This window comes from Engystomops pustulosus, chromosome 3, assembly GCF_040894005.1.
Source record: "Engystomops pustulosus chromosome 3, aEngPut4.maternal, whole genome shotgun sequence".
Taxonomy (NCBI): domain Eukaryota; kingdom Metazoa; phylum Chordata; class Amphibia; order Anura; family Leptodactylidae; genus Engystomops; species Engystomops pustulosus.
This window is the reverse complement of record NC_092413.1, coordinates 71,726,406-71,737,306: the sequence shown is the minus strand read 5'-3', so window position 1 is coordinate 71,737,306 and position 10,901 is coordinate 71,726,406. Positions and strand designations below refer to the sequence as shown.

Below are 10,901 nucleotides of genomic sequence, written 5' to 3'. Positions count from 1 at the left end.
GTACAATGTTCAAAAGCCAGATGAAAGTTTATATAAACCTGTGCCCTGAGAATCTAACCACATTGTCACCCCACGGAACTAGATGGGTCATAATGTGTCTGCTTAGAGTTCCCTCCTACACTCTGGAAGTGTCTGTAGCGACCTTGGCTATTAGAAGGTTATGTTATTCTACCCATACTGTGAAGAGCATAAAAAATTAAAAACTACTTCAGTGAATCAGAGCGGCAATTAGCATTTTAGACGTATTCATTGTAAGAAATGAGTGGGTTCTAGAAATGATTTTAAGGTGCATGCGGCAAGAACGTGCAAGTAATTAAATATACGGTGCAGAGGAGAGTCCAGCACATTGCCAAGACAGTGGACTTGCTGCATGTGGCTATGGTGACATCACAGAATAGAGAGATCAGGATTAATAATAATAAAAATCATCATCATTTAAAAAAAAAAAAAATTTTATTGAATAGTATAACAATCATGTTGTCCGAGGGTGTTACACATATCCATCACCCTCGGACCTTGTGTTGTATATATGCCAATAAGTGGATATTTGTGTATGTGGGGGTGCATCTGGAATTTCCGCTGACGCATGTTGTAGTTGAATGTATCTATAAAACCAGCGCCTGTCTAGGGTGTATATATCTACCTTGCAAGTCACTTAGGAAAGCCAGCACCCTGTCTGAAGGAGAGGGGCGCCTTCAAGTATAGAACACAAGTTTTGGAGTTACAAGTCATGACATAAGTGATGTTCTGAGTTTGTGAGGTGGACGTTATAATATATAATATAATGTTAATAGACTCTATTTATACAAGAAAATGCTCCTAAGGGACAAGACTATGGCTGAGCCATCAGTGACACAAATCCGCTGTGAATGGCTCTTCTTTCCTTCTATGCCCTGCCGTGTATCCAGCTATTTACCACCATATATCGAGTATTCGCATACTGAGGAGAAATTGGATATCAAATGCTAAGGCACCTCTATTTTGTTTTAACCCCTGTGAAACGGGGTTAGAAACTTCCTAAAATTTACATAGGCTAAGGAGTGCAGTTTCTATAGTGGTGTAATTTATGGTTTTTTAATATTATTTAGGCCTCTCAAAGTCACTTGAATTTTCAACTGGTCCCTCTAAATGAGTCTAATATTCGTTAAAAATCGCAACCAAAGTTCTAAGCCTGACAACATCCTAGGAAAAACCATGCCGATACAAAGCAGGCAATCGAAAAATTGTTATCAATTATTTATTTTTTTTTTTTTTGTAGTATGACCATCCACCTGGCAGAGGTCGCATTAACCCCTCCACAATTCTAAATGCAGTATTACTCTTTGAAAAATGCCCCATGCGTCTAAATACCTGCTGACTTTTTACTTTATATGGGCTGAATGAGAATGGCAGGACATAGCAAAACTGCTGCTGCAGCTCCTGACAGCTCGGCGCACACACACAACCACTGCTGAGGGGAGGCGGAGGAGCTGTGGAGGGGCAGCTGACCTGTTCTATATGTAAGGCTCCAAGCAATGCAGCCCCTGGACACAGTGCCCTCCCTTACCTAATTCTGTTTCTCTTTAAATGGGTGAAGGTAAGCGAAAGCCACCCCTCCGCCCCCCCTCTACATGCTTATTTCTCTGTATTATAGTTGTTGCCTGCTACTCAGCAGAGTTATATATGGAGGTGCTTATATCATGTATATAGAAGTTGTACCAGCATGACTTAACTGGGTTGTCTGATTTAATAAAAAAATTTCAGGTGGCCTTCTGGGTGCTGTTAAAAAAAATAAATAAATAAAATAAAATTGTGTAGATATACCTTCATCAGTGCTCGCGTTGTTTTGTGCTGGCGTCTGTTATTTTTGTTTACACGGGCATGCACTCTCTGCTCCGACAACTTCCGCCCAACTGTCCCCTACCCAGCCACCTCATTTACATTGACACTAATGCTGAACAGGTGCTGGGACATGGGATGGGTGGGGGAGTAGGAAATGGGGGAACAGCTCCAACGGACGGCAGCGCAGGAAATCTGAAGCAACAAAGACGGTATATACTTGTAAGTTGTTTTTTATTTTATTTTTATTTATTTTATTTTTTTACTTTTTCCAGCATCCACCACTCCTCCCCCCTCTCCCCCAGGACTTCTGTAGATTTTTTAAAAATAAACTCCGACAACCCCTTTAAAGTCATTTTATTAACCACATGTATGTTATCAGGAATGCACATGTGTTTTGTCGTCCTTTCGGCACAATGTGTTTGAAGCGTGGTTACTGCCCCGTATAAGAGCAGGTCTAGGTCAGAATCTCTGCCCTAATCTGTAATTTAATAATCCTAACCTAATTTGTTAAATCTTTTATTTTAGTAATATGTAAATTAACGGAAGAAGCTACTAGGGCGTTTACTAACCTGGCCCGGCACTGGGAGCTAAGGCTACTCCACTCCCCAGTAGTCTTTGCAGTTAATTTACATATTAATAAAATAAAGTTGTTAACAAAATAGGTTCCAGGATTATTAAATTACAGATTAAGGCCGAATTCACACGAGCGTCGGGGGGGACATATATACGGGGGCAAGCTTGAGGCCGTATATATGTCACCCATAGACAGCAATGGCTGCTCGGAGCGGTACAGCATGGCATGCATCGCTATGGAGAGGATGCATGGCACGCATGCATTCTCCTCTCCATCATGGCGAACGTATGCCCGCCGGGCCGGAGGAATCTACCATCAGATCTATTTCTCAGGTTTCACATACTCCAGTATCTTCTTTTTTTTTTTTTTTTTTTAGTTTGTTTGTGTGTGTCCCATTGGGGGAGATTTATCAATCTCAAAATCGCTTGGATATGTAAATTATAACCATTTTAAGTTACGTATAGTGGTTTCTAAAATTAGGGCCTGTTCAGGAAGGTAAAAACGGTCTTCAGTGGCAGTATGTCATCTACATAAAAAACAATGGTGAGGTTGTGGTTTCCTGTTTTAATATCTTACTTTTTAACTTTACTTTATAGCTCAATAAAGGTTTATCGACAACAGAACATAAACAGTACAAGGACCAGGAGACCTACAAAGCGGTCAACATGTTCGGGATGTAGTTTTATCTTTACTTTAGTACAGATGTTTATTGGAGTAAACTTTGGAAAACTAAGAGAAGGATGTTCGGAACTTGATTTCCTATTGTTACAATAAATGATCAGTAACAGATCGATGTGTAGTTGTATCAGAGGCTAACGGTGTGCATCCGAGGTGCTGCAGCTCAGATCCCATTTAACCATTTTAATGATTCTAAATGTTTCACTTCCAATGAAATCAGTTTTATAATTCTAACTTTCACATAAAATGTGTTCTTGAAGTCTGCTTTTACCTCTGTATCTGTTGATGGTCCAGCGTCTGTGATATTAACCTGTTGGCACAATACAATATCCAGTTACCTGGTTTTTGTACAGTCTTTTAGGACTGCTATTTTATTCCACATTTACATATGGGACTTTGGTGGAGCTGAGAGATTACAAGCAACTTTACTTTTTCATCTTTGAGACAGCTACATTTTATCAAACCAATGAACACAAGGAAATACATTTTAAATACATGGCTGCTGTAGTAACTGTGAAAAAGACATACTCTGAAACATAAGCTTGTATGTTGTACTTTCTCTGAACCATGGATGAAGTATTGCAACTGAAAGTAGAGACATTTTTTCTAAATGCTCCCACTAGGGGCAATGGTTTAGATAATATACCACCACTAAGCACAGTGTCAAGCTCCAAGTCCACCATATTGGGTAGATTATCTTTGTTCTGATGTAACAGTGTTTAAAAGAAAACTGAATGAAGATCTTCATGCTAATTTTTTTATAAGGTGCATGGTTTTCTAAGCTGAGAACTACTTTTTATTTTAGATCTTGAACTCATTAGCAATTATACCCTAATACCAGAAAAGTAATATTAAAGAAGTTGTACCATAGAGACTGACTTCACTCCCAGTGTTCAACTGTGAAAATGGTGAATGTTCTCAAAGGTGTCCTTATAGAATGGTAAGTACATGGCAACTTTATTTTTTTAAACGTGAAAGTGATCCATCAGGAATTTTCTCTAGACTTTAAATGATCAGTATCATTATTAAAAAAAAAAAAAACAGTTAGATGGGCATACCTAGGATGTTTGCTTTGTTCTAGGACCACCTATCTGACCGTCAAGAACTCAATTGGTATATTACATATGAAAACAATGCTTATTAGATTTTCCATTATTAGATGGTCCAAGTCTGAAGCAGACGGCCTAGAATCACTCATCTGACTGTAGAGTCCAAAATATTGACCTTCAAGCTCAGGGATATTCGGGCAGGAGGTTGCTACAGATATAAATTTCAGCAGTGTCAAAATCAGTTGAACAATGCTTAAAGGGCAAAATTAACAAATTAAAGAATGCATAGAGTTGGTAGGGGTAATGAAATATCATCTTTAAACAAGTCATCACTAATCCATTTAATATAACGTACATTTTACTATCCCTTCAGGAATATCCATATGTTTTACATTTTTCATTCCCCACCTTCCAAAATCCATATAATTTGTATTTATAAAGCAAGTATGAGCTACTCTACATATAAACATCTAGAAAATCACCAAAAAAACAACTTAATCGGGGATACAGTACAATTCAAATGAGGCATTCCGTTCAGATTGTTATTTTTGGGGATGGGTCATTCTAGGAAATGTTCTTGTCTACACCATAAATAAGTTTGTCCGTTAAAGAAAATCTACCAAAATACAGCATAAACCAGGGACACTTACTCATTGCCACAGTCACAGTGCCTGGATCTGTCCATCTTATATTTGTTATCCATGGCCCCTTCCTTCTAAAATAAACTTTTAAAACTTTGCTTATAACTCAGAAGTGCTCTATGGGTGTTACAAGAGCCCTTCTATGCTCTGGCTTCTTCTCCTCCTCCCTACTAATTTTTCCTGCTGTAATCTCACAGTGGGGTGGGGAGTGATCTTGCACACTGTAACAGTCTGTGAAGGCAGAGCATGGATGGACCCTGGTAACACTACCAGAGCCCTTTTGGCTAATTAGCTTAATTGTTAAGTTCAATTTAGAAGAAAAGAGGCCATAGATAACTAATATAAAAAGATTGCTACAGTCACGGTGCCTGAATCTCTAAGTGTAAAGTGCTTGATTTTGAGGGTAGATTTCCTGATGGTAGATGCTTATACACCTCTCCCCGTCCAATGGTGATGTGGAGTAATCTTGTTTTAATATGTATAAGTATTGCAGCATTACAGAGAAATGAGGCGCTCTGTCGATTAGTAATTATTCATGGCTCCCAGCCCTGCTGGCTCCACCTACACAGCAGTCAGAGAGCCATGCGCAATCATAGAATTTTATCTGTACACTATGCAATTATTGTGCAGAGGGAGAATCAATGATGTCACACCAGCTCTCTAACCACTGTGTGGGTGGGGCCAGCTGGTATTAATTACAAATTGGAGGAGCCAAGAGGCGCTTGGTAATGTGCCTTTGGCTAATCCTTATTTCTATGAAATGCTGTACCACTTATACATACTAAAAGAAGGTTAGTTCACATTGGCACGGTATGGGAAGGTGAGTGAAAGCATCTACCATCAGGTATTCTGATGGTAAATGTCCTTTAACCCTTTACTGATGTGTGGCATATTTTTATGTCGCCCATAGGCTGCGGATGTATGGAGAGGGGAGAGAGGGTAAAAAGCTACCGAAACCTTAGATTGTCGCTACCTGTGATGATCTGTCTCCCATGAAAGCCTCTGGCTTTTGTAAGACCCGAGGCTGTATGTTTTCTGGATGTTTATTGCACTGTACCAGTGGCACAATGTCAATAAATGGTCAGTGTAGAGAAGGCGAACAAGTAAAGACCAAAAAGAGCTCATATAGTAGTAATTTTTAGTGATATTTAGAAAATGGTGAAGTGATAGGATAGAGGCTCACCAGATAGGGTTCTGCTCGTACCAGGCACAACACTAGTAGAAAGCATGAAGAGGGTACCGTATGGTTCTGCCAATCGACTGGATCATCAGAACACAGTAGCCACACCGGTCTGGATCAGAGGAAATCGCTGAAGAAGTGGTAGTCAATGCGGCGCACACCGGTAGTGAATGGATTCCGGGATAATCTTCATAAGAAACTTTTATTTGTACATCAAAAACACAACGCGTTTCGGAATCTCAAAGGATTCCTTTTTCAAGTGGGAAAGGGCCAAGTCAGAGGCTCTAGCTCTTTCCCACTTGAAAAAGGAATCCTTTGAGATTCCGAAACGCGTTGTGTTTTTGATGTACAAATAAAAGTTTCTTATGAAGATTATCCCGGAATCCATTCACTACCTGTGTGTGCCACATTGACTACCACCTCTTCAGCGAATAAATGGGCAGTAAAATCGCCAATATGATCAATCAGAAAAAAATTAAACATACATTCAAATAACCCCTCTATCCCTACAACTGATGTAAAAATAAAACGGTAAAAAGCATAAACATGTTGGGTATCGCCAAAATGTGCGATCAATCAAAATTTAAACAACAATGGTTATTCCCGCCTTTTAACCCTGTGGCGGAACATAGCACCCAAAGTCGAAAATGATACTCTTTCACCGTTTTGCAACATGTAAAACATGTAAAAATGTAATGAAAAGTGATCAAAAGGCAGTACAGTCCTCTAAATGGTAACATTAAAACTTCATCTCATCTTCTCAAAAAAAAGACACCACACATAGCTATGTACACTGAAGTATGAAAAAGTTATTAGTGCCAGAAGATTACAGGGCATGGGATATTAAATACCGTCACCATGAAGTGCAATTTGTTACACAGAAAAAGTCCTCACACATTTCTATACTTAAAAAAAAAAACGAACTTTTTTTTCATTTTATAAGATGGGGAGTGAAAAATGGAAATACAAAAAAAACAAAAAAGGGCCTAGTCGTTAAGGACAAAGCTTTTTTTAATTTTTTAGTTTACATTTTTTACTCCCCTTCAAAAGTCCCTAGTTTGTTTGTTTTTTAAAATGTATTTTACCATATACAGAGCTTTATAAAGCCTTATTTTTGCCAAATTGTGATTCCTAATGACGGTACCGTATATACTCAAGTATAAGCCAGGGTACTCAATTTTAACACAAAAAACTGGAAAACATATTGACTCTAGTATACGTCTAGGGTGCGAAATGCATTGGTCACAGCCCACACCCAGTATAACCCCAGTATATAGCCAGCCAGCACATGCCCTCCAGGATATAGCCAGTCCTTGCCCCCTAGTATATAGCCAGTATATAGTGTCGGAAAGGTGAGTACAGAGTTGTTATTTTTTTTGTTTATTTTTTTTTATCATAGACTCGAGGGTAAGCCATAGTAAGGGTTTTTCAGCATTTTTTTTTTTTTTTTTTTTGTGCTGAAAAACTCGGCTAATACTCAATTATTTATGGTATTTGATATTCCATGCTGTGTACTGGGAACGTAGTAAAATATCCAAATGCTGTGAACTTGATGAAATTGCATTAATGGAATTTTCTTGTGGGCTCTGTTTTTACATATTTCACTATGTGCTACAAATCACACCTCCCCTTTTATTTTTTGCATTGGTACCATTGCAGGAGTACCAAATTAATGTAGGCTTGATACAGTCCTAAGGTGTCGTATTTTGGTGGGAGGGGGCTGAGATGACATTTTTATTTCTGGAATTAAAAATTTGTAGTTTGTAAAGTTGTACAATCCCCAAAATGGTGTTTTCTACAGAAAATTGGCATTTCTGAAATTATATTTTTTAAACTGTATTTGCAGACCCTCCCCTAAGGTACTCTAACATAGGGGTTTCGATTGCTCCTACCATAGTTTACAAAACTGCTGTATTGCATTGTATGGTGGATTACTGGTGATCTGTTACCCAATGTGCCTCTGGCTTACTTTGAATTTAATGATTAGTACAAAGAAGTGACAGAATTGTCTACAAAATTCCTACTGCTTGGATGACCAGTTTACTCTGTTTGTATCTGCAGTGACCCAGCTATGAAGCAGTTTCTCTTGTACTTGGATGAAACTAATGCTTTAGGAACAAAGTTTATTATTCAGGACTTGGATGAAACCCATGTGTTTGTTTTAGCTGAATTAGTTGCTGTGCTCCAGGAGAAGGTCGGAGAACTGATGGACCAGAATTCTTTTCCGATCACACAGAAGTAAAATCTTTGGACTGTATAATATGTTAGGTTGCGCTTGTTTTGCAGTATTTATGAATACTTGATACTAAATTTACAGCCCTAGTTTTCCCTTTCTGTTCTGTTTAATATTTGTGTGTTATTTTATTGCTGTGATCAATAAAGGTATTGCAGCATTGTGTAAATGGATTTTTCCTTTTAATTCTTTATAAATCACATGTGACATTTTCTTGACCTAATAACAGTGCAGTTGTGAAAATTAGGCAGTAGATCTCAGTTCCACCATATTTTTGGGTCTATCAGCTTCCATTTTTAGTTTAATTAAAGGTGTTTTCCCACAAATTCAAGTTCCTGTGGATAGGGCCTAACTTGCTGGTGGGTGAGGTCTCAGTGATGCGACCACCACAGTTCACAAAAACGAGGGGTCCAATGTGGTCCCACATTTTCTTGACAATTTCTGTTGTCTCCACTGAGATGTATGGAGCAGAACGGTCATGAGAGGCCCTCTGCTCCATTAATCTCCCAGAGCAACAAGGGGTCTGACTGAGGTACCTGGGCCCCCACTGGACCCCTCGTTTTCGTGATCTGTGGGGGCCTCATCACTGTAACTGCCCCCCCCCCCGATCAGCAAGTTCAGCCCTATCCTGTCTATAGGGCATAACTTGAATTTGTGGGAAACCCCTTTAAATGCCATTTTGTAAGCAGACCGCTTTGCGTTTGATGTTTATGAACTACAATATGTTAGGTGATTAAAAAAAATATATGTAGTGTTAAATGTTTCTGATATATGTAATTATTTGTAAAAATATTGAGCTCACTCAATATAATCTCCTTTTTTGATAATTGTCTTTCCTGTTTGCAGATTGGGTATTGGTTGGGGGCGAAGGTGTATCAAAATTAATGTTCAGCCTAAAGATGGTCTCTCAGTTCTAAGAACTTGTACTGACCTGTGTTATAAAGACCACGTGAGTGTTTTTCCTCATCACCACGACAGCACCTACATGAGAGGGTGTTCCGACCCCTTTGTATACAAATCCTGAGCATAAAAGAATCACACCTTCCTCCTATGGAAACTGAATGTGCCTCACAGAATGATGAATAGGTTTACAGGAAACTTACCGTTTGATGCATTATGAAGCAAACATACCATGAGAATGCTGTAGCTACACTGATGCAGGATCTTTGTTAATCCCTGAGTTGAGTGGTTTTGCTGAGAAACCATTATAAGGTTCAGAACCTTGGGAAAGCTGGGTAGGCAGGCTGGCTGCCTACATAAACATATTACACACATGACTAATCAACCTGAGCTGGATCACTCATACACAGCAGCTGGGGGATGGTGCAGCAATTGATTATTCTGCTTTCAGGTACAACCAAGGGATTATATCATCCTCTCCTGCAGTGAATAACTAATGTGCTAGGAGAAGCGCTGAGGCAGCCATAGAATTAAAATTAATAATAATTTTATAATAGTTTTTTCAGCAAAACTACTCAGCACAGAGATTAACCAATATAATTCTACATCAGTTTAGCTACAGCATTCGGAAGATATGTTTGCTTCATAATCCAATCAAATTGTAGGTTTTCTTTAACAAGTACCCTGTGAACAAAGCATGCATTGCTTCTGCTCTGTTCATTTACAGGGGTCTTGCTGTCTCAGTCAGCCCCGTACAAGAAAACAAAGGTGGCTGGGCATGTGCAATGCCCTCCATTCACATAGTGGACTTCCTTTCTGGGTATTGGCCACCCAATTTAGAGGAGAAAGGCTCTGCTTCATAGTTTGACCTAAAGTACAAAAGTTCAAGGAACCCTAGTTTTACAGTTACATCAAATGGATACCTTTTCCTATTATTTGATTATGGCTATGTAGATGTTTTTCTGCTGCACAGTCTTTGAGATTCAATGGTGCTTAATTTGCATATTTATGATGCAATTTGTTGGAACTTATGACAACAAAGCGCAATAATCCAAATGTTTTGCTTTCTGATTACTTTTATAATTGAAAGGCAAATTAAAGTGTATAAATACTTCTGGTCAAATGTTTTTAAACCTATTACAAATACTGTATATCTTTGCAACCATATGGATACTGTAACATACCGTACAGGTGTCATTTATCGGACAAATCCATGGTTTTATAGCATGGTTTTGTGTAGCCTGTGCCTAAAAGTTGGTTTATCAATATTTTTCATAAATTATCTATTTTTTTAAAAATTTTTTTACAGAAATGGTATGTTTTGTTCAACCCCTTACCGAATAACCCAGCTTTCACCTTCCTGACCAGGCCCCATTTTAGAATCTGACATGTGTCACTTTAGGTTGTTATAACTTTGGAACTCTTAAATTTTAATGAAATACAATATGTCATGAGAAAACAATCTCAAAACCATCTGGATATTTTAACCCCTTCCCGACATTTGACGTACTATTACTGCATGGCGGGAGGTGCGTTCCTGAACGGAGCCGGCGCCAGAAGCTGCGGGTGTCGGCTATATATTATAGCCGACACCTGCCTCTAACACCGTTAACCCCTAACGCGCCGCGGTCGCGCTGACCGCAGCGTGTCAGGGGCATTTTCGCTGGAATCGGACCCCCCCACGGCGCTTACCGGGGGGGTCCGCTGCTCCGATCGCAGCCCCGGGACTGCCGGTGCCCGGGGTTGCGCGATCCTCCTGCCGGGAGCCGGGTCCCTGCCTTCTGGCAGGACCCAGCTGTGACACACTGAGCATGCGCAGCATGCT

The 10,901-nt window shown here is 39.3% G+C and overlaps 2 protein-coding genes across 4 annotated transcripts in view; both read left to right on the top strand.

Moving 5' to 3' along the window:
- The window catches only part of SERAC1 (serine active site containing 1), a 117,684-nt gene that overhangs the window by 1,815 nt on the left and 104,968 nt on the right, over positions 1 to 10,901 (top strand). Inside the window, exon 1 of one of the 3 annotated variants that reach the window (XM_072141043.1) lies at positions 3,881 to 4,013. The exons of the other annotated variants lie outside the window; for them this stretch is intronic. The gene's annotated coding sequence lies outside the window, so the exon portion shown is untranslated. Of the gene's footprint in view, positions 1 to 3,880; positions 4,014 to 10,901 lie in introns of those variants that run through there. 3 annotated transcript variants of the gene reach the window in all.
- GTF2H5 (general transcription factor IIH subunit 5) lies at positions 3,879 to 8,345 on the top strand. The gene is made up of 2 exons (XM_072141051.1): positions 3,879 to 4,013; positions 8,005 to 8,345. Exons 1-2 carry the CDS (start codon positions 3,979 to 3,981, stop codon positions 8,183 to 8,185), a joined length of 216 nt encoding a protein of 71 aa, XP_071997152.1. The 5' UTR covers positions 3,879 to 3,978; the 3' UTR covers positions 8,186 to 8,345.

What these genes read in the sequence shown, in the direction of transcription:
- GTF2H5 (XM_072141051.1), top strand. Translation starts at nt 3,979, where the DNA reads ATGGTGAATGTTCTCAAAGGTGTCCTTATAGAATG. An exon ending in AAAGGTGTCCTTATAGAATG is followed by an intron (nt 4,014 to 8,004) that starts GTAAGTACATGG and finishes TTGTATCTGCAG; the next exon opens with TGACCCAGCTATGAAGCAGT.